Source organism: Molothrus ater, chromosome 20, assembly GCF_012460135.2.
Source record: "Molothrus ater isolate BHLD 08-10-18 breed brown headed cowbird chromosome 20, BPBGC_Mater_1.1, whole genome shotgun sequence".
Taxonomy (NCBI): Eukaryota; Metazoa; Chordata; class Aves; order Passeriformes; family Icteridae; genus Molothrus; species Molothrus ater.
In genome coordinates this window covers 7,384,455-7,411,911 of record NC_050497.2, presented here as the reverse complement: position 1 = coordinate 7,411,911, position 27,457 = coordinate 7,384,455, and the positions used below count along the sequence as shown (strand labels likewise).

The 27,457-nt window shown below is 43.2% G+C and overlaps 1 protein-coding gene across 1 annotated transcript; it reads left to right on the top strand.

The window, feature by feature from the left end:
- SETX (senataxin) lies at nucleotides 1-26,369 on the top strand. Its single transcript, XM_036393963.2, is given in 26 exon segments — nucleotides 1-64; nucleotides 2,859-3,039; nucleotides 4,288-4,495; nucleotides 4,669-4,778; nucleotides 5,594-5,813; nucleotides 5,953-6,072; nucleotides 6,820-6,991; nucleotides 7,572-7,662; nucleotides 8,098-11,326; nucleotides 11,329-12,311; nucleotides 13,119-13,218; nucleotides 13,622-13,798; nucleotides 14,351-14,580; nucleotides 15,085-15,252; nucleotides 15,363-15,519; nucleotides 16,341-16,442; nucleotides 16,858-16,970; nucleotides 17,674-17,745; nucleotides 18,014-18,163; nucleotides 18,642-18,749; nucleotides 19,405-19,592; nucleotides 20,223-20,315; nucleotides 20,891-21,055; nucleotides 21,526-21,663; nucleotides 23,991-24,078; nucleotides 24,551-26,369. Coding segments are annotated over 25 exon segments (8,433 nt in total). The 5' UTR covers nucleotides 1-64; nucleotide 2,859; the 3' UTR covers nucleotides 25,622-26,369.
- The last annotated feature ends 1,088 nt before the right edge of the window (nucleotides 26,370-27,457 follow it).

Genomic DNA, 27,457 nt, shown 5'->3' with positions numbered 1-27,457 from the left:
GCAGCGGCAGCGCCGGGTGTGCCGGGCCGTGCTGGGCCGGGCGGACCGAGGGGAGCGGCGTGAGGTGAGCGGAGCGAGCCATGAGCACAGCAGGGACCGTCCTCTCGGCCCGCACCGCCGCGGAGCTGGTGCCGCGCCGGCGCGGAGCCCGCTCTCCTGCCCGGACGCCCTTTTGTGTCGGTCCCTCACGCCGCCTCAGGGCGGGCCGGGTCCCGCTTGGCGGGAAGGGACGGAGGGCACCGGGCAGGGCGGCCGAGGCGAGGGAGGCGCTCGGGTGGTGCTGCTGGGGCGCTCCAGGGATTGGGGTTTGGGTTGGGGTTGTGACGGGACCAGCACCGACTCCGAGGCGGTTGCGGCGGCTCCAAAGGCGAAACTGAAAGAGATTTCGGTGCTCGGGCGCTCCGTGCGCGGGTACCGAGGCTCCGCAGCGGTGCGGGCTGTCGGAGCAGCGTTCAGGGCACGGCGCTGCTCGCAGCTCGGTGCCCGCCCACGCTCCGTGCAGCGATTCCCTCGCTTAACGGGCACAGGTAAATATTTACGCCTTTTACGAGTGAAAAGCCAGGCAAACATCCGCATTTGAATGACAGAATGGATTCTCTTGCAAATCGTACTTACTGCTTCGTGAAATGCATTAATGCAGCTGTTAACCTAAATACCGAAGCAGTTCTTGAGTGTGAGCTGAACTGATTTCTGCTGATCTACTGAAACAAGGGATTTAAGGGTTGATAGGGAATTTAGGATAGTTTAGGCAATGTATTTGTGAACATATGGTATTCATTATTCTACTCATATGGGACTGAGATAGGGGACCCTCCGAAGGATACCTGTTACCCATAAAATTCTGCTGAGCGGAAAAATAAGAAGGGCAAATAAGAAGCCCCTCATAAAAGCTGCTGAGCTTGCCAGAAAATTCGATGCAAAAACACTCGAGTTCGAAAGTTTAACAACTATGAAGGTTTTGAGCCTTCATCTTGTCAGGCCCCCGGACTCATTTAAAGACCACCGACTCAATAAAAAGGATAAACTGCGCAGCTACAGCTAATTTCCATACCATGGTGGAAAATGGGCGGGGCTAGATACTGAATATGTATAGGCATTATAGAATATGCATGGTTTTTTGTGAATAAATAGAGGATCTGTGAATATTGGGGCACGCAGGATTTGGGAAGATACTCTCCCCCCTGTGTCCAGCGCTGAATAAAATATGCGCCTGCTTTACAACCTTTGGTTGTGGAGTCATTCCCACCTGGAAAAAGGTTCTATCAGATGAGGGTTGGCCTCTTCTCTCAGCTGGTGAATGGAAGGAGTGGAGAGAGCCTCAAGCAGTGCCAGGGGAGCTTCAGGCTGGGCATCAGGAGGAATTCCTTCGCTGAAAGAGTTCTTAAATATTTGAGCATTGGAATGGGCTGCCCAGGGCGGTGGTGGGATCACCATCCCTGGAGGTTCAGCTGGATGTGGCACTCAGTGCTGTGCTCTGGGTGATGCAAGGTGGTGTTTGGTCCCGGGTAGGATTCGGTGATCTCAGAGGCCTTTTCCAGGCGGGCTGATTCTGTGATTCAGTGGTTTGATTTCTGTTTTGCTCTAGATCTTTGAAACACCACCGGGACTTGGTCACCAGGGGGTGGATTGCTGAGGATACGGCTCTGCCCTCTGCACTCAGGACGTGTATGGCTGAAGGGCTCAGCCCCTTCCCTGGCTGCAGGGCAGCGCTGTTCTCCTTCCCACCATGTGATCTGGCACACCTGCACGGCTAATAGCTGCTTTTTTCAAAGGTAAATGCCACAATTGTTGGGTTTTCCCAGTATATGTGTATGTATGAGGAAACTTATGGCTTGGCTTTATCTGCTTTTTTATGCTGAATAAAAGAAGTAGTAACCACCTTTCTTTTAGTATGGTTAGTTCAAGAGTTCATGCTTTTGCAGCCTTCCATTATCTGAAGGGGCTTAAAAGGAAGCTGGAAAGGAGCTGTAGTGGTAGGACAAGGGGGAGTGGATTCAAACTGACAGAGAGCAGGGTTAGATTGAGTATTAGGAGAAAGTTTTTCCCTGTGAGGGTGCTGAGACCTTGGCACAGAGTGCCCAGAGAAGCTGTGGCTGCCCCTGGATCCCTGGAAGTGTCCAAAGTTTGGATGGGGCTTGGAGCAGCCTGGGACAGTGGAAGGTGTCCCTGCCCATGGCAGGGGGTGGAATGAAATGGTCCTTTCCAACCCAAACCATTCTGTGATTCCAGTGTTCTGTGGAATTCTTCAGGCTAGCAGGATCTCAGGTGACTCCATTGCTGCTTAGTGAAGGATTTTTGTTTTTAGAGGAAGGCAATCTGTGGTGAGAATTTTAGCACTCTGTCTATAAAAATAACAAAGACAGGAAAGTTCTGCTTAAATATCCTCTGCTTGTGACAACAGGGATTTGTTGACCTATAAATTTTAGTAGGCGATTAAGGAAAGAAGCTAATTAAACTCTAGACCTAGATTCCAGAGACACCAGTAAACTAATATAAAGAGCTTTGCATTGTAGTTCTGCAAATCATGCAATGTGCAGGTAAGGAGATTTTTTTTTTTTTAATATAAAATGAATTTTCACCCTTTTCTTTCCTAGTTTGCACATTTGACTACAGTGCTTTACTTTTACTGTGTGCTGGTCCTTCCACAGGCATTTGTTGTGCGATGTCCCTTTAATTGCTTTAATCGGTTTAATTGCATGCACCTGGACGTTGTAAGAACACCTGCACGGAAGCTGCTAAGGAGTAACTGAAATCCTGACGCTCCCCACACTTGAAAATTCTTGTGGCTGAAAGGGAATATTTTGCCACTTGAAGGCTTTGGGCTTTAATTGCTGCTTTTTTTTTGCCCCCCCCCCCAGAATGAGCACATGCCGATGGTGCACACAGAGTGGTGCTGACACCACCGAGTTCCTGAAGCACTATGCTGCTCAAAGGCTGTCCCAGGAAGATTTTGAAGGCTCCAATGATGACCTCTGTTACTGCCTGGAGTGTGTGGTTGAGTATCACAAAGCAAGGGAAGAATGTCCAAGATTGCATGAGGTAATTAATTAAGAGATTAATTAAGAAGCCTCAGTGTAAGGGGAGGGGTTGTGTATTTTTGGGTTTTGGGAGTAGATTGTGTTGCTTTTTAACTGTCTGCTTTTTTCATATGGAGTTGCAAACTGGTGATTGTAAAACAGAGATCCTCTTGTTTTCCATATATTCAAATTAGCAAGAACTAAACCAGTAGTTTTAAGTTGCTGACTAGACACCATAGCTTGGACATGCTGTTGATGGTTTGTCATCTGAAACAAAGAACATCTGCCAGACTCACAGCTCATTTATTCAATGCGTTTTCTCTTTTCCGCTGGTTTCTCTTCAGTTGTTGGTTTGTTCCTGTTTTTGTTTGCTTTCACTTCTCTTTCACTTCACTTCACTTCGTAGTTTTCTCTTATGTTTGAATTTCAGAGATCAGACCTTGCAAGACTGTGCAATTAACCAAAAAAATTTAAACCTTTTTTGTAGTCCTCTCTTAGTAGTATACAACTTTGTATTTTAGGAAAGCTTTTTATACTATTATATTATTAGCTTATTTCCTTTCTGTGTATGTAAAATATGTGGTTTTAGCTAATGGGTCATAGTCTAAAAGGTTGCTCCTTAGATTGGTCAGCTAGATTGCTCTGGAGTGCAATTCCATGTGACTGGAAATAAGAGAAGTGTCTGGACCTACTGCAAGTTCCTTTTTGTGTCCTTTTACTGCAGTGAATAAACTTGGTGTCTAATTGAGGTTTGGAGCAGTTACTTAAGATGAGTAAGTTAAGTGGGTGAATTCCTACAAATATCCAGCAAATCAGTCAGTCTCTTTGCATTATTTATATTCTTTTCCTTCCACAAATCGCAAAATCTGTAAGAAGGCAAGATTTTATAATGGCTTTTCCTATCTTCCTAAAGATGATCTTTTCCTGTATTGTGTCTTTCTGTGTATTGGCCAGTGGAACAACGTTTTGTGACTAAAATAAGTATTGAAATGAATATGAATATTTAACAGAATTATGAAATTGCATCTGATTTGAAGGCTGTTCTTTTAAAAATGACCTACAGTCTCAACTTTAAAGTGAGATATTTATGCTTTGTGTAGTTGAATTCTGTTTCAAAGCTTTATTATTTTGGACCATGCATAGAAAGAAACTTCTCAAAATGAGATTTCAATTTTTGAACATGTAATTAATTATCTGGATGTGGTAATAAATGTCCTTAATCACTTTCTTCACAACTACACTTTGATTGTTGTTTTGCCCCACTGAACAGGACCTGTGGGACTTGGAAACCTCCCGCCTGGTTGCCCACATAGAGAAATCCATGAATGAGGAAACAGGAGAAGATGAGCTGTTTCTGGTTGATGAGCATGGGGAGACACCTCTGTCTGGTTATGTGGGCCCAAATTTTGAGAACAACCTGCGAGTGCCCCTGCTGGAGATACTGAAATACCCTTACCTGCTGCTGCATGAGAAAGTCAGTAAGTATCTGATCATTACCCTGTGGAAGGGAGTGGTGGTGTTCCACTGCAGGAGGTGAAAATGAACAGTACTTAAACCAGAGGAATAATGTATGATTTATTTTGATACTAAATACACTTTTTTTTTTGTGAGCCTGTAAATGAGTGCTTACTGTACTATCTTACCCTTCTAGGTGAGCTGTGTGTAGAAGTGCTCTGCAGAATGGAACTAAGTCAAGACTCCTTTCAGGTCTTTGAGAAATACCCAGGAATTTATCTCTTTTTGGTACACCCAAATGAGGTGGTAAGTTCCTTTTTCTGTTCTGCTAAATCCTGGTTATGTGCACATGTTAATACTGAAGGGATTGAATACTGTCTTGCATGATTTTAGAAAGTGTGTGGTGCATTTACCTGTAAATAAAACTTGACCTCTGTTTCAGTATTGCAGTTCTCTCAGTAGAATATCTCGGTCAGTTACATGTAAATTGTGGTAGGTAAGGGACAGGCGTTCGGAAGATTTCGGGCTGTGACGGAAAATTACAGGACTCCTTGTGCCCCTCTCCCCAGAGATAAGGATCACCTTTGGAATGTAGCCAAACGTGTAGCCCCCCTAACCTATAGATGCCAGTAACTTTCCACTCCATACTAAGCCTAGAAAGTATAGCCAAACCGCTTTCTGACGTAGAGAAACCCCTTAGTCCATAAATGCCCCTGAGACCCCTCAATAAACGCCTTTAACCGTCCACCACATTGGTGTCAGCGTCCGTTACTGGCCCCGAGAGGTCCCGGGAGGGGATCGCTGTGCTGGACTCCGAAACCAGGTCGCCGCTGCCTTCCTAAGAAGGCAACAGTAAATAACGTAAAATTAGTACAAACCAACTGTTACACTTAAACCCCAAAGAATTTTCTTTATAAGTATTACCCTGAATTTTAGCTTCCTTGTCACCAACATCATCTTGTAGATATAGCAAGCCTGTTTCTAAAGTTATTTTGAAGACTTATTTTTAATTATTTTATTAGTAAAAATATGCCTTTGTCCCATTTGTAATAGTAGTGCTTCCTCTTACAGAAGTTATTTGTTCTTTTTATTACCATGTAACTATTTGTTTCAATCCTTAGATTCGTCGATGGGCCATCCTAACAGCAAGGAATTTAGGAAAAGTTGACAGGGATGATTACTACGACTTAGAGGAAGTGCTGACTTGTTTGTTCAGAGTTATTGAGTTGGGGCTTTTTGAGAACCCAGATATTTACAGCTCTTCAATGTTTGAAAAGGGTAAACTCATCCTTCTGCCAGCTCATTTGTATGATACAGCCAACTACAAGAACTATTGGCTGGGTGAGTATTTATGATCAGAGTGAGTTTGTGTAGTTTCCCATTTGTAAGCAGTTCTCTCAAGTCAGAGCTGTACAAATTCATAGGTGCTGTGTATTTTTTCAAATATATAGACAGGTTGCTTCTGTTTTTTCTTCTGCAGGAATTTGCATGTTGCTGTCAGTGCTGGAAGAACAAGCTATGGACTCTCTGTTACTGGGCCCAGACAAACAAAATGATTTCATGCAGTCTATACTTCACACTATGGAGAAAGAAGCAGCTGGTAACTAGTTTTGATACTGAGATTAAGACAGTTCATAGCTCATTTTTCATCTTTAGGAAATTCCTTGTTAGGTTTTTAGTAGTGTAATGAGAGGTAATTTTACCTGAGGCCTGTTTATCTTTTGAAGGGTGCAATATTTGGGCAATACTGACAAATACTGAAACATGACATCCAAAGTCTGAGTGGAGAAGGGATGGTGGTGCTTTTGCTAAATCTGGCTTAGTCTGAGTATGGCCTTGTGACCTCAAGACCAGGATTGCCTCTTAAATCAGCAAATTTTTATAAAATTCATGTTTACTGAGGAGATGATATTTTCTTACATGAGGGAGTAAGAACACCCTTGAAAGAACCAATTGCTTCTAGTATAAATGTGAAGTATAAATTAGCTGTGTAAGTGAAGGTATAAATAACTGTGTAAGTATGCACTTCTTAGCACACCCCTGCAAAAACCAGTGTGAAAGAATCAGTTTCACAGAGTGGGGGAATATCAGTATTATTTAATATTAATAATGGGCATCCAGGCTCCTGTTGATTTCAGACTGATAAGGAGCAGTGTCTCTGTACAAATGAGGGAGCTTGACTTTTTAAATTCTTTTTCCAGTAAAAAGTACAATTGCAACTTACTAGAATACTTTTCTATTGATATTTTAGAAAAATCAATGAGAACCAGCTCTTTCAATTTCTGCTTATCCTAAGGATGTCCAGGACTTGCATTTCAACCCTCTCCATGTTCCTGTTGTGTTTCAGATGATTCCACTGACCCCTTCTGGCCTGCCCTACACTGTTTCATGGTTATTTTGGATCAGCTTGGGTCTAAAGTTTGGGGTCAGCTGATTGATCCTGTCCAAGCCTTTCAAACCATCATCAACAGCGTCAGCTACAACAACGAAATCAAAAATATTCGCAGTAGTTTTATGAGGTCAGTTCTTGTCAGGTGCTGCTGTAATTTGTGTTGGGGGAGGGAGATGGCAATTTAAAAAATATCATCTTTCCAACTTCAAGCAAAGAAAAGTTGAAGTAGGTCCCCTAGAATTGTGACATTCCTTCAAAAAAAGATATGCTCACTTCTCTTTGGTAGCTCTGGTGTGTCTGTTAAACTCATCAGTATTTTTTTTCCTGAGTTGGGAAGACTGTGAACTGTTCTGTGCTTATTTAGTGCTACAACCAACTTGCACTGAAGGTTAATGAAAATTGCCATGTTCAAGGTTTGGTAAATTTATGGTTATTCCTGAATTTTCAGCAGATGGCATTCTGGGCATTTGTTCTAGATAGGCAAATCCATGACTCAGTAGAAAGCTTTTTCCTGAGACAGTCACTTCCCCCACCTCTTACAAGCTGGATAAAACAAGCTCTACACTTTTAAATATGGTACCTTTTCACTGGTGTATTTTATCCCTGACAAGTTCTAATGCTCACTTGGTATCTGAAAATCAACATCTGTCCTGAGTTTCTCAGGGTTTTAATTGTGTGAGGCTGTAGTAATCTGTGTTTCTTTTCAGGACAAAAGCTGAACCAGAATCAGACTATGGTGATGATATGATGTCTTGCAGTCAGATTGTGTATAATTATAACACAGAAAAGCCTCAAAAGGTATTAAACCAGTAGTTTATATTCCTTTTCTTTGAACTGGGGTCACTCAATTACATTTCCAACAAAAACATTTCCAAGCGTGGTCATCTCTTGATGTCAATGTATTGTATTTATGAAGTGCCTTTTAAAGGCTTTCCATGTGTTTTTGATTATCTGAGGTTAAATTATGTCAGCATGATGTCTTTGAATAGTTCACAATGATTTTTAAAGGAACTACTACTTCACACCAATTTCACAGGTAATGTTTTAGGAAATTAGATCTGTGTGCTCTTTATTTTTTGCATTTTTTAATGACTTACATTGGGATGTAAGAGCTGTTACTGTTTAATGAATAAATATATGAAAGGAAGTAACAAAAAAGCTTGGCTACAAGAAAGCTGCCACATTAAACTGTGCATATCACTGAGGCTGTTGTGTGGTGAATGTATTTTTCAGGACACTGGCTGGAAGGCTGCCATTTGCCCAGAGTACTGCCCCAACATGTATGAAGATATGCAGACCCTGGCTAACATGCTACAGTCTGACATTGGCAGAGACATGCGTGTCCACCACAGCACATTCCTCTGGTTCATCCCTTTTGTTCAGTCCCTCATGGATCTCAAGGACTTGGGTGTAGCCTATATAGTAGAGGTCATCCACTACCTCTGCTCAGAAGTCAAAGATATCCTGATCGAAAGATTCCAGGAGTGCGACAAAATCTCCGAGTTCTTCCTCCTCATCCTGGTGTCCATTGTTGAGCTGCACAGAAGCAAGAAGTGCCTGCATTTGCTGTGGATCAGCTCCCAGGAGTGGGTGGAGGCGGTGGTGAGGTGTGCCACGCTCCCAAGCAGGGCCTTCACTCGGTGCAGTGAGAAGGCTCCGGGGCTGTTTGCCAAGGGCTCGGCCGCCGGCTCCTTGCAGGCCCCCAGCTCGGTGCAGCACGCCTGCGTGCAGCTCATCCGCAGCCTGCTCAAGGAGGGCTACCAGATCGGCCAGCACGCCCTCTGCAAGCAGTACCTGGACAAACTCAACCTCCTCCTGCGGGGAAATCGAGCTGTGGGCTGGCAGCTGAGCAGCCAGGAAACCCAGGAGCTGCAAATGTGTTTAAAGCAAGTTATAAGGAGTATAAAGGGCAAAGCACTGAGCACCTCTTTGGCTGGAGGGAGCAGTTCAAGCTCAACAGCTTTGCCGAGTGTCTCTACAAAGCACGAGAGGAATGTGTGTGATGATGGATACAAGATGAGTGGACATGAGAGGAGGGACCTTTGTTCACCATTTGTCATGTCAAAAGAAGGCAGAGATTGTCAAGAGAACCCTTTCCATAGGAGAAAGAATGCCTGGGAAGAGGAATGTAGAGATGCATGTAGAAGTTCAACATCTTGCACATCCACAGAAGGCCTCTTGATGAGTATTAAAAAAGAGCCTAATGACTTGACAGATCAGGAGTTTGTCTTCCCACAGAACTCTTTGGCAACAAAAGTAAGTGGGAAAGTTCAGGAAAATAGGAGCTCTGATCTTGTGGCAGGGAAGTGCAATACGGACGATCAGTGCTTCAATTCAAATACCGAGCATTCGGATTTCAGGAGAGGCAGAGACTCGGATTCTGCTTTGTGCTTCACTTCTAAAACACCACCGTATCTGTCTGCTCACACTCATCTTGATTCTCCATCTTCAAGGAGTTGCAAAAGTATGCAAGAGACAAGTGCAAACAGTGTGTTCCAGTCCAAACTGGTCCCCACTAAACGGGTGTCCAAGGAAGCATCACTGGATTCCTCTAACTCCTCTAGAAATGAAGCTGCCATGCAAGGGAAGGAAGATAACAGTAGTTTGCTTTTAGGGCATAATGACAGCTCGCTGAAAAAAGTATCAACAGAAGAAAAATCAGGTCCATCGCCGCTGTCTTTCTTTAAGAGGAGCACTAACGTGCAAACTTCAAACCAGGAGCAGCCTAATTTAAATGATTCAGATAAATATGACTGCAAAAATCAATTTTCGGAGACCTCTTGTAGGGATAAAATTTCAGCATGTGGTTATTTTTCATTTAGCTCTGAAAACAAGAGGGATGTGATCAGGCCACTGTCAGTGAAGCATGAATCAAGTGACAGGTTGTTTGAGTTTTCAGAATATTTCAGGAGGGAAAACAGTTCAGCGGGGAAGAAAGAGGAGAATTTTGTGGAGACAGTTTCTAAAGATGATGATTTATCAGACTCCCAGGTTGATAGAGAACTCAGTAAATTATCTTTAGCTGCTTATGCCAAAAGTCTTAATTTTCCCATTGCATCCAACCAGGAAAGCTCAGTGTACCACAATGTGTCTGATATTAAAAGGAAAGTGAAAGGTTCTGTAAGATCTTCCAACGAGGGCCAAAGTACCAAGTGTCCCAGTGGTGATGATCGCCCTAGCAATCAAGTCATTGTAATTTCAGACTCTTCTGATGAAGAAAAAGGTGTGGCTGAGAAGGAGGAAGCAAAAACCAAGAATGAAAATGTGTGTGCGGAGCCATCTTCAACTTCCAGCAGCACTTCTGATAGTGACACTAAAAGAGAATCAAAGTCTCCAGGCTCTCCCCTGTTACTGGATGACTGTGAGTCTCAGTACTTTGAATTTGAAACAGAAGATGAGGTTTTTTCGGCTTGGCAAGACACTCAAGTGTATGCTGTGGAAGCAGCTCAGGAGTATAAACAAGATCGTGTTTCGCCAGCACCTGAGACAAGTAATGCAGATGACTGCCAGAATGATAACTTAAATGACTGGGGCTATGATGTGCCTTACTTTAGTGATGATGCCATGGAAGAGGCAGCAAGCTCAATAGAAAAGCAGACAGAAGATACTTCTTATCAGAAAGAAGCTGGTGATACCAAAGAAGTGACTGATTCAACCTTGGAAGAATCAGTTGGCAAGGAAGAGGCAAAAGGTCAACTGGAGAAATGTGCAGACAAAGATACTGCTAAAGGCTTCACCCTGGACTCAAAAGTGCCTGAACCCACAGCATCTACATCTCCCATCTCATTAGCTTCAAAGTTGGCCCAGAAGAAAAAGAGCACAAGCCCACTGAAGACCACAGCAAAATGTAAATCAGCACTGGCTGTTCAGAGAAGTCCTAAAAAACCTCCCGTAGTTAAAACAGCCAAAAATAAAACAGCGCTCCCCAGCACAACAGAACGTTCTCAGCATGGCAGGTTGATGCCTGCTGTGGTTCCTCCAAGGAAGGTCCGGCAGAGCCCTGCTCCAGCATCAACTGCAGAAAAGCTTGGCCTTAAGAAGGGTCCCCGCAAGGCGTTCGACTTGTCCCAGCCCTCCCTGGAGAGCCTGGCTCTGCTGCGCAGCCACGGCAAAGCCGCAGGCAGGATTGGAGTCACACAGAAAAAGAGAACCAAACAGATCGAGGCTCAGCGTTTGTCTGTGAAAGGTAATAAAAAACTGCTGGCCTGCCAAGACCGGCAGTATTTAAGGCCCAAAAGAAGTGTGAAAAAATCTGCAGGAAGTTTGGAGAGTAGAAACAAAGTTACCAAAGTGTGTGCAAAACCTGTGGAACAAAAGCCTCAAAGTCTTGAACTGGCAGCTATTAAAGAATCTGTTGAAAACCAAAGGGAGAAAAAAAGAGAAGAGGCTGCTTGTCCTTCTGCCAGTGAGAGAAAATTTGAGAGCCTCTCTGTGGAGGAGGTGGCAAATGCCTCTAAAATGCCTCTTCTTCAGACTGGAACAGCAAATGGGAGGGTAACAGTGTTGTGGTTCCTCCTGTCCCTATGGATTCAAGTCTCTCTTCCACTGCACTTGAAGGTGATAAAGATGAGTCTTCAGGAAAAGGTTGCACTGTCCTGCCTGAGTGTGAGATGAAAACTTTAAAGCAAAATGGGTGTAAATCAGATGAAAGCAGCGATGAAGGCGATGATAATCTGTTTTTAACTCAGTTAGATCCTGTGGATATGGAGTTATGTTCTCAGGAGGAAAGCGTTCCAGATGCTGCTATGGGTGGTAAGACCCCAGAGGAGATGGATGTTGATGAAAGCCTTCAGCAGAATGGAGTCTCAGCTGTTGTGAAATGTAAGGACAAAGACTGTATGGAACAGGTGGAGAAACCTGGAGAGTACTGCAGTAAACACCCAACCACCAGCCCAGGGGCAGATCACGTGTTTGCCAAACCTGCTCTCCCACCACCTAAAATACCAAAGCCCTCCACTACCAAAATTTTCAGCTCAGCAAGTTCTTCACGGAACGCAGCTTTCAGCAAAGATCTGGAAGATGTCAGAAAGTTTCCCCCACCTTCAAAAAGCAAAGTGAACGCGGCCAAACCGGCGGTGGTCAGGCCACTGCTGTATCCCAAACCTGCACCAGCAGGAAATCCAACCTGCAAATCTCCAAGTTTCCAACCCCTTAGTTCCAGTAATGTTCTCCAGTCACAAAATAAACACTATGACAATGCTTCAAATATTTCCAGAGGGCCTGGCCGAGAAACCTCCTCCTCTTTTCTTGGTCAGCAGCGCGATTACAGCATTTTTGTTAACCAAGTCCTAAAGTGGACTTGTGAAATGTTTGAAAACTTCAGCTACTTTGGAACTCCAAATCATCTTCTGCAGACCATAGTAGCTGCTGTTCCTCCTCATTTTCAGGGCTACAATGAGTATTTTGACACATTTTTTCCCTTGATGATGCTCAACGCCTTTGAAACAGTAAGTAGCTTTCTGCTTTTTGGTTTGGTTTCATCAACACTGATAAATTTTACCAAGAGATTAAAACCTGGTTTATGTCCTCTATTTACCTTTGAAAACATTCAGATAGAGATCAGAATAGAGGAACAATTTGGGGTAGATAATCCAAACAGCTGTGTTTAAGATTGGGGATGACCAGAGTTACTCAAATCAGTGAAGTGTTTCTTTTTTCCTGGTGCACATCCACAATAAAAGGAGCGGCAAAGAACGTGGTTCCTCTCTCTATTATAGAGTATAAAGCTCAAAACAGAAGTCTTTAAGAAACAGATCTTTCAATGACAGAGGATGAAAACCTGGTTTTGGTCTCTGTTGAGAACTTACATGAGAGGGAAGGTTAATCCAGGAAGTATTTTTCCCAGTCTTTGTTGGTTTATAGCTTAATAGTGACAAAACCAGTGTTCCTTCAATTAATGTCTGAATGCTTTCAAGTTCAGTCATTGCATCACTTCTTCTATAGAAATAAGGTAGAAAATAAAGCCAATGCCAGGTTAATACTGGTATTTTAGGTGAAAATGCAGTGAGGGAAGACTGAGTAATTGTGAAGAAGTTTAAGTACATGAAATGGGTGAGTTGCAAGGAAGAGCTTTTGTTTGCCCTGTGTGTAATGAGTATGCTTATGTGAAAGAAAAGAAATTAGTAAGACTCTTGATATATCTACTTGACAGTCTTATAGTTTTATTTCATTTATTTGCCCTTTGAGTCATGGTAAGCTTTTCTTCTGATACACTAAACCCTTCAAAGTATTATTGTTTCCTTTTCAACATGTAGCTGGCACAAGAATGGGTAGAAAACCAGAAAGTAAGAGAGAAAGGTTATTACTTCTACTTAGAGAACTTTTCTGCTGACATGAATACAGCACATTTTACAGGTGAGGGTTGTTTTTTTTCCTAAATCTGATTTTCAAGTAGATGATGCATTATAATGAGCTGGTAGTTAGAGGCAGAGTTTTTTGTGTTTGCTTTAAATATAGAAAGGATTTCAACTTTGCTATTCTATAGAATGAATGTAAGAGAACCATGTATTTTACAGGGAGTTTGTGCCTTCCATCTCTCTCCTCTAGGATTTTTTTTGATAAAGTTGTCCTTGACTTGCTCTGTTTTTATACAGTGCTGTTCTCAGTCTTAAGAGTGTAGGATGGAGTTAAAATTTTCACAATAATCTTTTGCTATAGCCTTTAACAGCTTTAAAAAGTTAACAGTAATTCTGCAGTCATGTAGAAAATGTAAGCATTTTCTTTTCAACCTTGTGATTTTAATTTGTCTTTTGGACAGCTCATCTACGAGAGAGTGATTTGGCAAGGCAGCTTCACCCAAAGGAGGATGACTTAATCCTTTTGAAGGTCCACAAGGAGAAGGACACTTTTGGGGAAGAAAGTGGGATGGAGTACCACACAGTGAATCATGTTGGCCTTGTGACACGTTTTGCTCGTTCATCTGGCTGTGCAAATAGTGAGTAGCAGGGCTGGAAATAAAAATGGGGTCCTTTTTGGTGCCATAAAATGCTTCTTCATAGCTGGCTGTTGCTAATTGTAATGTAGCACTGGCCTCAGAGGAGATGGGATTGTTTTTCCTCTTTAGCAAGTCTGTTCCATGCTAGAAGCTTTGTGAAAATCAGGAACTGAAGCTGCAGCCCTGCTGTCCATCATTTTTCTAGAACTTGAAAATGATGAGTAAATGCTCTGCACTCATCTTTAGGATGGTATTGCCAGGAGATAGGAAATGCCATGAACTTCTGTGATCTCTCAGTGTAAAATTGTCAGCGTCTTTGGGAATTGAAACTTTGGGTTACCAGGATTTCCAAGTACCCAGAACCTGCCTTATTAAAGCAGGGATCTGAGTAGTTGTACAGAGCACTGGCTTTTTGTTTGATCTTTTTTTTTGGTGGAGTGGGGAAGTGTTGGGATTTTGCAAGAATTCATTGAGTAAGTTACTGGAGTATCCCAGTTAATGATTTGGATAGTTTTTGAATTAACAACTTGTTTTTTTGTTCTTCATTAACAGGACAAAAAGAGCAGCAGACTGCCTGTCATCTTACTGTGCAAACCCAAGGCAATTTGTCATTCTTCATCCATAAGCAAGTGAAGTGTGTGGTGGTTGGCTCCCTGGTGACCACACACAGAAAGTTCAAAGGTCTCCTGCTGCTGAGCAGGAGCCCCCTGCTTAGACCCATCATAAATCCAAGTTACAATGACTTCTGTCCCAGAGATCTGCCTGTTGCCTCAGGGAGTGCTGTAAGTCGTGCAGCTGGGAGTGCCAGGGTGAACAGAAAAAGCTTTTGGGCCTCATGAGTGTTGCAGGTTTGGTTTTTGAGATGACCAAGAGAAAATAGCCATGTTTCAAAAGCACTGAGACACTGCCCTCTTCAGAGTTGGCTGCTGGGGTGGAGGAGACGAGTCTGAACAAAGTCTGAACTTGCTCAGGTGTTTGTGCTCTATTGTTATAGTGAGCTTCAAACTGCTTTCAGTGTTCTTTCCCCTTACTGGGGAGTTTTCAGGAATAAAACAGAATGGAAAAGGTATTGTAAAATAAAAGTGTGGGGAGTGAACAAATCTTTGTTACAACTCAGGTGAGGATTGGGTGTGTGTCTAGAGCAAACCTAGAATCAAAAGCTTCCCTGCCCTTCCAGCTTTTGAGTTCTAGCTAGAGAGGTGAGGACATTCTGAAAGTATAGAAAATTAATGTGGAAGGTGAGATCAACATGAATTCATTATTTTTTGCTCTGTCTGTTCCTTCAGGTTTCATGTATGAATGAATACAATGAAGATCAGAAGAGAGCCATTGAGACAGCTTATGCCATGGTAAAGCAGCACCCAGGACTTCCCAAGATCTGCCTTATCCATGGACCACCTGGCACAGGGAAATCAAAAACTATTGTAGGACTCCTGTCCCGTGTGTTGAGAGAAGTAAGTCATGGTCATGTGCTGGGGTTTGGTTCAGATGAATGAACAGTCTGGCTTCTCAATCTCAGGTGAAAACAATCTAAGGAACTTGTTTGTTGTTAATTAACCTACAGAACACTAGGAATGAGAAAACAGCTCGGAAAAAAAATTCCAAGATTAAGCCAAACCGTTTTCTAGTGTGTGCACCATCAAATGCTGCTGTTGATGAACTCATGAAAAAGATCATCATTGCATTTAAGGAAAAATGCCAGAACAAACAGGAACCTTTGGGTATGGTTTGTTTTTAAATTGTTTTAATGTTAAATGAGCACAACCTGGAGGAGGAACTGAAGCAGTTGATCATGTACTGTGCTTGCTCCTCTGAGCAGCTTCTTCCTCTTGCAGAGCATGGCTGCTACATCCTCTTACATTGTTAACTTTAATGTGCTTTTCTGAAAGGTGTATTGTGAGGTTTTTTTAAATAAGTCACACTTTGTTTTGTATAGACATGGACCCTCTCCTCTTGCTGTTAGTTTAAGTTCATACTCTTTGGGGATTTGAACACAAGTCCCTTGCCTTTATTTTGAATAAAATTGGGCTTTGTGGGTCATGGGAAACAGACTGGTGAAAATTTTGACATGTCTAAGCTTCCCATTTTTGCTCCTCCCAGTTTGTGACTAACACAAAGTAGATGAATTCTGTTAAAGATATCTAGTTTGTGGCAAGGGGAAAAATATCTGCCTTGTAACCAAATGTTATTTTGGTATTGACTTACCAACTGCATTACTTGATGGGACTCAGCATGGTCCAAGTTAGGAATTCTGGAAGTTTTAGATAAACCTGAGAATAAGAGGAAGTTTCATTAATTCAAAATAACATTCTTAATGTTAACCACCACTAAAATGTGGGCAACATCTCTAGTTTTTAGAGTTTGGAATTACAGAATTTTTTGTAGCTTCATTTAAGTACAAGTCAAGTGTTGAAAACTCCAGATAATTAGAAAAGCCTTGTTTGATATCCATGATGTTTTATATTTTTTTTTACTTGTCATAACAAAGCATAGAGACAGTTGGAGTAATTTAAGAGTATTTTGACTCTGATTTTGTAAACAGGAAATTGTGGTGATATCAAATTAGTGCGACTTGGTCCTGAAAAATCAATCAACAATGAAGTGCGGGGATTCAGCCTGGATAAGCAAGTTGAACACAGAATGAGTAAGTAACATGGAAATCAGACTTTTCTTCATTCTCCTCTAAGAGCTTGGTGATGTTTTCCACATGGCATTGTGTCCTGTAAGAAGGAAGATTTTTCTAAAATAGTATTTCATAAAACATTGTTTTTTCTCAGTCCTAGTGGGGAAGTGGCAGTTTATGTATGAGCCAGGATCTAAGGAAAAGGAAAAAAATCAGCAGTGACCTTTTTCTTTAATAAATTACATTGCAGACATGTTAAAGTCATCATTTTTGAAGCAATGCAGCATTTGAGAGCCACAGTTGGAAGCAATTCTCATTGTCATCATTGTACAAGATAAAACTTGAATAGAAAATGGGAAAATGCAGCAAAAAAATGCATTTGTCCAATGTGCAGTTACTGTAACAGCTTTTCTGTTCCTCCTTTGGTTTATTACAGAACGAAAGCCAGGTGACTGTGACCAGGACATTCAGAAGAAGAAAGAAGCTCTGGATCAGAAGCTGGACATGCTCTCTCGAGAGCGTGCCATGCACAGATGTGAGAAGAGAGAGGTAGCAAGACAAGTTTTAATCCTCTTTGTGGTTTTGTGTTCATAACACAAAAACAACTCTGGTTTTTGATGTCACTCTTTCTTCACCTACTTTTTCAAGCAATGGAAAAGTTGGTAGCACCATGAGAGGGAATGGAGAACTTTACATCAGGAATTTTTTTGTTTATTTATGCCAGTATTTTCCATTGGTTGATCATGCCACTTGTTGCTCTATCATTCAGTAGCCTTCACTTGATTCTGTCACTAGTTAGATTTTAATGTAACCATATTTATAAATCTTAATGGTTTAAATTGATTATATATTCAAAGCTTTTGTTTTTGTTTCACTGAAAATACAGGAAGATACCTCATGATCTGAGATTTTGGAGTATGTATTGCACTTGAAGTTTTTCATTTTTTTTATCTTAAGAATTTGGCATTTATGCCAAACGAGAGATTTCTGGTGGTAAACAATTTCTCAGTTGCACAAATATGTAAGATCTGGTACTGTGTGTTGCAATGCCTAAATATGGTGACAGCTTTCCAAGAAACTGATTGGCTTCTTCAGACCCATTTGATACTAAAAGTCTGTCTGAGCAAGTCTACATGTTTAGGAAATTAATTAGGGCATGAGAGGGGAGAAGGTATATGAGGGAAATGGGTGGATATGAGATGGAAATGGGTGGTGTTAAAGGTGATTCCTTTTTAATTTTTCCCCCATCTAGAGCCAAATGTTAAATGATGAAATTGGTAGACTTGCAAAGGAGAGACAACAACTTGCTTCTCAGCTAAAGGAGGTAGGAGAATTTATCTCTAATAAACTGCAGCTGATGTATTTTTGTACCTTGTGTCCTTTAATTGTGGTGAAATTTGGTTTTGATGTAGCTGGGAGCATTTATAAAGTAGTGGGTAAATGGATCAATGCCATAAGCTGAGTAAGTTGTGAACAGGCAGCTGTGAAATCTGGGTGTGCTCTGGCTGCATACTGGGAAAAAACCCAAACAGGAACATTCACTGCTGCAGTTAAGGCTGAATTTTAACCAGGGTGTCCTGTTGTGCTTGAAGGTTCGGGTGCACTCCCAGAAAGTGCAGGCAGACATCATCCTGGAGTCTGACATCATCTGCTGCACGCTGAGCACCAGCGGGGGGAGCCTGCTGGAATCGGCCTTCTCCCGGCAGGGCCTCGATCCCTTCAGCTGTGTCATCGTGGATGAGGTCAGTGCAGGCTGGGAGCTGCAGCCCCTGCCACCTCCACGCCTGCCCTGGGCTCTGCTTGGCCACCTTGGGGCTCTTTGACTGCTGCTGCAATATTTGTTTGTTGCCTGCCCTGTCAGCAGTAGGACCACGAGGAGAAAGAATAGCTTTTAATTGATTCTTTTCCTGACTTGTTTGGTGCTGTAATGGCAGACAGCTTTTATTTAGAACCACACTTCAGCCATGGTTTTTTGCTTTTAGAGATTTCCAGATGGTTTGGTTGTTTTTATATCTGTTTGGAGAACTTTACATATATAATAATAAAAGAAATCTGTTTGTAGATTTTTTACTAGAGAAAAATCCTTCTTTTTCCTCTTTTTAAATTTTTTTTTTTAGAAGACTCAAAGCATTTGAGTTATTCTGGCTGTGTTGCAAGAAATTTACTGCTTCCCTGATTTGCTTACAACTTCTACTTTTGTCCTGTTTGCATACCCAAAAGGCAGGGCAGTCCTGTGAGGTGGAAACACTGATTCCACTGATCCATCGCTGTAATAAACTTGTCCTGGTTGGAGATCCCAAACAGCTCCCTCCTACTGTCAAATCAGTAGTAAGTGTTCAAGCTCTTTGCTTTTTTCTTGCCATAGAGTGGATATGGTTAAAGAACAGTATCTATAAGAAATATTCAAAGAGTGGGAAAAAGATACATTTCAATGGGGCAATCCAAACTTTAAGCTGGACACTTGGTTTGTGAGGGATATTGTGTTGTGGCAGGATCTGATTTCTCATTTTGGGAGCTAGGGTGAAGACTTCTTGTTTGCATGGGGACTTCCTGACCGTACAGGTGTTTAAGGATAAATATATAGGAGCACATCCTTGTCTCCAACAGTGAGGGCTTTATTAAACACCTGGGAAAGAAAGGAGGAAAACCAGGGTGGCTTCTTTAGGAGGGATAAATTGTCTAGAGTTTGTGTGTTTATTTAGCAAGATCCCACCTGGAAAGTCTTACTTTTCATTATGGTTGAAGAATGTTGTGAGTCACAAGGAGAAGTTGTCTTGCTAAAGACTAGACACAAAAATTCAGATTTGTGTAGGTGGCCTTTACTGAAATAAGACAACACATGTAGAAAACTGAAGCACGAGCAGTTGTCATTTTGTCAGCGATTTAGAAGTTTAAAACATCAAATTGACTTTCAAATTCACCAGAGCACTTTAACTGGTGGGGAATGAGATCCCAAATGAAGTGTCCTGTTCTCCCTTGGCAGAAAGCTCAGCAGTATGGCTATGACCAGTCTCTGATGGCCCGTCTGCAGAAGCACCTGGAGGAGCAAGTGCAGAGGAACATGCTGCACAGCCTGCCTGTGGTGCAGCTGACAGTGCAGTACAGGATGCACCCAGACATCTGCCTCTTCCCATCCAACTATGTGTATGGCAGGACTCTAAAAACTGCCAAGTGAGTAGCTCTCTATTCTCCTTTCTGAGCAGAGGGTATTTCAAAGCAATTTTTGTTCTGTCAGGGTGTTCTTGTGAGTCTAAAAATGCTTGAGGTTGTGGGAGGGGGAAAGATGGTTAATGGGAGAAAATGTGCAGTCCATCTCTGTTAGTGCTGGGTGTGATAGGTGAGATAAGATCCCTTAAAATTATGCATACAGAGTGCTGAGAGTTCATTTTAGGCCTCAATCTATTTGGGTGGCTGGAAAAGTTAAGGATTCTGGGGAGGAAAAGAAAGTTACAATCATAAAATGGTTGAAGTTGGAAAAGACTTTTAGTGCCCTCAGGCTCACGTGTCACCCATTTCAACCATTAAATCATGTCCTCACTGCCAAATCCACATGATTTTTGAACACTTCCAGGAATAGTGATTCTCACTTCCTGGACAGTCTGCTCCAATGCTTTACAGTCCTTTTCTGTGAAGAAAATTTCCTTATATCTAATCTAAACTTCCTTTGGGGATACTTTAGGCCAGCTCCTCTCTTCCTGGAGAGCTGCTTGTGTTTGATAACCATGATGTAAATAAATGGAGTGTAAGTTCTTAGAATTTCTTAGTTATATGGTTGCCTCGTGATAAAAATATTATTTCCAGGGCAATAGAGGAGAACAGATGTTCTTCAGAATGGCCATTCCAGCCCTACCTGATTTTTGATGTAGCTGATGGTCGTGAGGAGCGAGACAATGAGTAAGTCCTGCATTCTAATTCAGCCAGTTTAGATTTTCTGAGAATTAATTGCCTAGAGAAGAGCTGTGTTCTTTCCTTTGTTGTTCCAATATGCATCAAGTAGCTAGAACTGCATTTTCCAGCTGATAAGATTTAATTTCACGAAAACCAGATTTTCTTAAATCTGAAACTGGTTTTAATCCTGGTTTGACTCACTGTTAGATGCCAGGAAATGCCTACAGTCTCTGTTAACTTCAGTAAGAGTTTGAATTCCTGATTTTATCAGTGACTTCCCTTTCCCAGGTGCACACTGAGGAGATGCCAGGAGGTGGCAGGCTTAGCCCTCCCCTCACCAGCTCTGTAAGGAGAGCACAGCTGGAGGTGCTGAGGGAATGTGGAAGTGCAACTTTTCACTGCCTGCACTTCCCAGGTTTAGTAGCCCCTCCTCAGGGTCTGCTTGCCAAGTTCTTTGATCTCTGTGTGAAAAAAGCTGCAAAAATTCAAAACTCAAAATTCCCCAACAAACTGGGCCAAAGCACTCAATTGGAAACACATCATCAGGTGTTCCTGTAATGTTTCCTTTTTGTCCTGTGCAGCTCTTACAGCAATCCTCGGGAAGTGAAGCTGGTGATGGAGTTAATTAGAACAATTAAAGAAAAGAGGAAGGATCTGGGCCTTCGTCGCATTGGAATAATTACCCCTTACAGTGCACAGAAAAAGAAAATCCAGGAACAACTGGACAGTGCATTTAAGAATAACAGGTAAAGAAACCACGAGCTTTCAAACAGGCCCTTGGGTCTTGCATATTAATCCTTTGTTTATCCTCTTAATAATGGTAAGAAGTCTCCAACTTCTTTCTGTACTGCTAAGATTTGCACTTGGTTGTGCCTTTAAAGGGGATGTGTAACCCTTTTGCTTCAAACAGGCATGGTCTTGGTCTCTGTGCCATTCTTAGTTATTACCCACATGCTTTGATTATAGTGCTGTTCTGAATAAAGCTGATTTAAAAGAACTTAAAATTCTATGCTGTGTGGACCCAAACAGATTTTCAGAATGATGCTGATCTCAGAAAAGTAAATTCAGCCGTAGGCTCATGTACTGAATGAGAAACTTACCCTGGTGCTTTCACATATGATTATTAAGGATAGTGTTTAGGCCGTTTGAATCACTGTGTTGCTTAAAAACCCAAGTGGGAATGAGCGAGGTGTGCTCAGTTGTGTTTCCCCCCCAGCCCAGGAGAAGTGGACACGGTGGACGCGTTCCAGGGCCGGGAGAAGGATTGCATCATCGTGTCCTGCGTGCGGGCAAACAGCTCCGAGGGCTCCGCTCCGCCACGGCTGCAGGCAAGCAGCACCAAGGGATCCATTGGGTATGTGGCTGCAGGGATTTCCAGCCCCAGTCCCAGGGACGCTGCAGAGAAAATGATATTTTTAATAGGACTGGTTAGAAAGTCACAGAGAACAAGTCACTTCTACTAGGCAGTGAGTAAAGGGTGTCTCAGGGGAGGAATTAGTGCTCGTGGTCTGAGCAAGAGGGACAGGGAAACGCTGGTTGTGTGCTCTGTATTATGTGCTGATCCTTTTGCACAGCTCCCTTATCCTGCCACTGCCTGGATTTGGCAGGGTTGGCCTTGGGATCTTGGCTCTTTGCATTATTACTGCAGCAGTTCTTGTTCTTGTGGCTTTTGGTACACCTTGTAACTTTCTGCATGCTGTTCTCAAAATGAAACCAATTTTCCAGCTAATGTCTGTAAAAGTCTTGTTAATTAGTTGTGCATGTCACTTGGAATGTGATGTAGCAGACTTGGATCTGGGATTTGTAGATGAGTGTGCTTGTCTTCTAATAATAGGGGCAGATTAGCAGTGAGTCTTAACTCAGGATTGCAGATTTCTTCATTTTATGGGTTTTTCTGTCTGAAACAGAAGGAACTAAACTGAATGTGCTGTTTACCCCCAGGGCACTTAGAGCAGTTGCTGATTTCTGTAACTCGTGGGTCATTTTAGTTTAAAAAATGGTAGTGAAAATATGAAATATGCCTTCTCAGAGAGAGTTCACTGCCTTCTGAGTTAAACTAGGAAAAATCTGGTCACATAAACAAAAATCTTTTCTACACACAAGTTTCACTAAGCTGCTTATATTTCTCCGATACTCATTCTCTGCAAGAAAAATGGCTTTTAATTGTGCTGATCCACTTTGGGAAGAGAAGGGATCCAAATCCTATGGTAAACAATAATAATGCCTTTTGAAGACTTCTTAATCTGATTGATTGAGTTTGGGAATGGAAGGCAGCTGGAACCTGCCAGTTCTTTTTGCTGACATGAGATTTAACCTCTGTCTGCTCTTTCAGCAGGAACTTCCCAGCTTACTGTGTTCATACATTAATATATAAAGGTTTATATATTTCAAGCTGTGGCAGTGCAGTGCCTTAGCAGCTGTACCTGCTGTTGGCTTGGACATCTCTGTTTCAGGGTCAGGTGCCCTTGGCAAGGTGTGGTGGGATATTTGCCACACCCTTACCTATGATCTTGTAGCCTGAGTGAAGGATTTTGCTCTCCAGGGTTGCTAGTCCAGCATTAAATTTACTCTGAAAGTAACTGGGAGAAGAAAACTCCAAGGATTAACAATGGATTTTTTCCCCCTCCTTCCTGGGAAAATAACCTTCTTGTCTTTCAGTTGTAAAAGCTGTCAGGAATATTTAGTAGACTTTCAAGGTCTCCCCTTTGTCATTTCTCAAGACCTAGAGAACTCCATCTGTGCTGCTGGATCCACTCAGCTGTCTGCTTCTGCTTCTCTTATTTCCTGCACTGTCCAAATTTTTTGAGGTGACTCTGTGGTTTTTGCAGTCTTCACTGCAGGGTTGTGAATTTGCTGCAGATGAGGTCTCAGTGACCACAGAGTCAGGCATTGACAGTGAACCTGCTCAAATTAGGTTGGACTTTTGAATTGTGGATTTTGTTAGTAAAGAATAAGCTGTGTATTTTGGAAGCTCTTACATTAGAGAAGGAATAGTTGATATTAGTGTCACAAACCTTTTTTTGAGCTCTGGTAAATGAGAGCTAACAGAAATCAACTTTTAAGAATGCACTCAGCATTTGTTTAGGTTTCAGTACCCTGGATTGTGATCCCTTCAAACCACACTAGGCAATTTTCCTAGTGCAAAACCAGACTTCTGCAAGGATATACTCTCCCCTCTTGAAGCATGACAAAGCAAAAGTCTGCCTTGATGTTCTTCCAGTGCAGGTCACCTTTAAAATAAAATATTCATGTGCAGTGTTCAGTATTTCAGTAGGGTGTTTTCCCATTAATACTGCCAAATATTATTAATCTGTTTCAGTTCGAGTCAAAAAGAAGCTTAAAGTCTTGATAGGTGAAGTGAGGTTGATGTCCTCGGTACTTTGAGGAACGTTTAAGGAGCAGTGGTTGGCATTAAGAGGGGATTTGCTCTAAGAAAGGAAACAGCAACGACAAGAGCTGGAAAGAACTGGAATTCCCTGCAAGGAATCAGTGGTGAAGGAAAGAAAACACAATTTATGCTCAGCCTTTCGCGTAAGGCATGGCTGCTGCCGCGGGGTCTGGGCAGGAACTGCTGCTGTTAATTTCAGTGACATTTCATTTTATGTCTTTTTTTCTCCTAACCCTTTAAACCTTCTTGTGGAAGAAGTAGTTGAGGAGCTTAGTTTCTGTCTTGTCACTCAGGTTTCTGGCGAGCCTCCAGCGCCTGAATGTCACCATCACCCGAGCCCGGTTCAGCCTCTTCATCCTGGGCCGGCTGCAGACGCTCATGGTAGGTGCAGTGGGGATGGAGAGGGCTCTGTGAGCCACCCCTGGGCTGGGGCACCGAGCAGCACCCTCAGACTGCTCCAGTCTGTGCAAGAAAATGAATTTTGTGTCCTGCAGGGTCTCTGGTTTTTGTGCTTTCCCGAGGGCGGGAGGGGGTTGTGTTAGTTCGCCACTAGGGGGCGCGAAAGCCCCGCGCCTCCGAGGGGAATCCCTGGAAATTGAGAAATTGAGAAATTTGTCATTTTTGGAAGTTCTGATGGCTCAAAGTGCCTTCCCTGTGTTACAGCAGCCAGAGTGTCTGTTGCTGTTTTGCACCTGAAACATAAGATTCTTCCATTCCAGAAGGAACATAGCATTGGTTTCCATGACAGTTGTGTCAGGTACCTTGATTAAAGAGGTTATACATCCTCTGACACCTCTGTCCATTTGTGTTGATTTCTTGCTGGTAACAGGTTTTTTTTCTTTTTTTTTTTAAGGGAGATGAAAACTGGAATCACTTGATTCAGGATGCTCAGAAAAGAGGTGCCATTATTAGGACAACAGAAAAAAATTACAAGAAAGAAGCTCTCAGGATTTTGAAGCTCAGGCCACCAGGACAGCCCCCACCCAAAGGAGGGACTATGACATCTCCTGTGGTGCAGGCTGCTTCTTCCAGTGGCAAGAGGAGTGAGCCTGGAAATTCTGGGAACAGCCCACGGGAAGTTGCTGCTGGCCCTGGCCATGCCATGCCCCAAGGAAGCCGAGGGCCCACACAGCCTGCAGGGACTGCAGCTGCAGATTCCAACAGGGGCAGTGCCCCTGCATCTGTTGGGGCTGCAGCAGCAGATTCCAGGAGGAGCAGTGCCCCTGCAGCCATGGGGGCTGCAGCAGCAGATTCCAGGAGGAGCAGTGCCCCAGCACCCTCAGGGACTCCAGCTGCAGATTCCAGGAGGGTCAATGCCCCTACATCTGTTGGGGCTGGAGCTGCAGATTCCAGGAGCAGCAGTGCCCCTGCACCCTCAGGGACTCCATCTGCAGATCCCAGGAGGGGCAGCACTGCCCCTGCACCCTCAGGGACTCCATCTGCAGATCCCAGGAGGGGCAGCAGTGCCCCCAGCCCCTCGGGGGCTGCAGCCCTTGGTGCCATTGCAGAGAAGCCCCGGGACCCCAGGCTGGCCAGCCTGGCCAGTCGAGCTGAAGCCAAAGGCAAGGAGCAGCCCTTGAACAGCCACCGGGCAGCCCAGAGCACGCCAGGATCAGCAGCACAGCAAGGCCTGCACGTGTCCTCAGCTGCCAGGGGTCAGATTTGCAGAACAGAAAGTGCCAGGAAGGCCCAGCAGACAGCAGGACAGGGCAGTGTGCTGCCCCCAGCCCCTCCCTCAGCCCAGCACGAGGGTGACCGCAGAGCAGCCGTGTCCAAAAGCGGTTCCAGAGCCCCCAGGGAAGGAGGTCAGAGCAGTGGCACTGAGTGGAACAAAGACTCTCGTGGTTTGTCAAGGAGACCGTCCCAGGAATCACCAGAGAACACAGAATCAAGCTCTGCCAAGAGGAGAAAGTTCTTTCACTGACTTCACTATCGGCTCATTACTGAAAATCTATTCCCAGATTTCTGTCTAGCAAGGACTGTATTTTAAATTATTTAGCACAGCTGGAACTCCCATCTATTGATACCACTACTATCAGAGGATCTCTTTCCCATCCTGTCCCTAATTGTGAAGGGAGTTAATACCTGACAGATGGTACCTTTGAGGTTTTGAAAAGAGAAGTTGAGTAGCTGCATTGCTTGGAAGAGCAGTGGGTTTAGTCATCTAGGAAGCTAAGGTTGTAAATGTTTAACAGTGTATATTTGTACAGTATACAGAATTATTTTAAGATATTTGGCAAATACATAGCTTCTTGTTTTCTTGTGTAAATGCTAATTTCTTAGAGATGTAATTTTTTTATGAAGAACCAGAGTAAAGCAAAAACAAAACCCAAGAACCCAACCCCAAAATCCAAAAGACAGACTTCTTTTCCCTTTTCACTAATTAATTTATTTCATAGCAAAACTGAATGTTGAAAATGTGGTACCAGTGGTTCTTGGTAGTGCTCCACTACTGCCTCAGGGAAGAGTGAGGCAGATGTACATTGGTTGAATGGAGAGAATTCTACTTATTTTGTATATTTTATTGCCTGTTTTTATAGGAAGAAAAGAGTTTTTGTTTATACAAATGTGCCTTGAGTTTTGCTCTTGCTGCTGCTCTATCAGTTGGAATCCCTGTCTTGTTGCAGTGGCAACACAATCTGCAGATTAAAACCTGTGAGGTCTGTTTGGTCCCACTGTGTCCCTGTGAGGAGAAATCAACAGCACTGTGCAATCTTGGTCCAAAATCTAGTTAACATTTATTGGTAATATCACTTGAGTTTCTCTGTATGGAGATTTTGGAGATGACAGGGGATGAAAAGGACAGGTAGATCTTTCTAGGTGCTACTGCTGGATTCTTTCCACTGTGCTGATGAAGAACATGCAGCCAGTAAAAGAGGATGGCAAAAAAACCAAATTATTTTTAAGAAAACCTTCCTCACATCATAACATTTCACACTAAAACTGGAATTATTTCTACTAAGAATTCCTTTGGGTTGCTGTGAAGTACCAGTGTCTGTTTTCTGGAGCCTGTGTGTGTCTCAGGAGGTGAAGAGCAGCATTTCACGTGCACTGAGTTTTGTGTGGAGATAACCTGAGGGTGCAGGGCTCAGGGATGAAGGAGCTGCAGGCTTGGTGCCAGGTTGTGCCATCTCCAGGTGTGTTCAGGGACAGCGTGAGCAGGGAGTGTCCTGCTGTCCCTTGTCACAGCATTGTGGCAGTGGCTTTGATGGAGCAAGTCAGCCACAGTTTTTAGGCATCATCTTCAGTTCCATTTTTGTTCTTGCAGGGATAATTCCAGCTTTGTCCTTTTACCCTCTGCCAGGCAGGGCCCAGCTCAGGGAGACACCAGTGCCTTACTCTGCCCAGCACCAGGTGCTGCTTCAGGCTGTAATTGCCAGGAAAACTCATCCCTAATGCATCCACACCCAGAGCAAATCTCCTTTACTGCTAGGAGCTGCCTTGGAGGTGTGTGGGGAGGCTTTTATTGCTGCCTGGGCCTGTCCAGCTCCTTGTGCTGTGCAGGACTGAGTGTTTCAGTGTGATGGGGAGAATCTGGGAGATCCCTGTGAGGTGAGATCAGCATCTGTGCATTGTTCAGCTTTAGTTATTTGTTATGTTGCATTCTGAATCCTTCAGTGACCCCTGACTCCTCCTGGCAGCCCTGTGTGCTCTTCTCCAGCTGCTGTGACCCTTGTGACTCTGCTGAGTGACTCTGACCTTAACAAACTGGACATTTCACTCACTCCCCATCACACCTGTGTGTTATTCCCCTTTATGT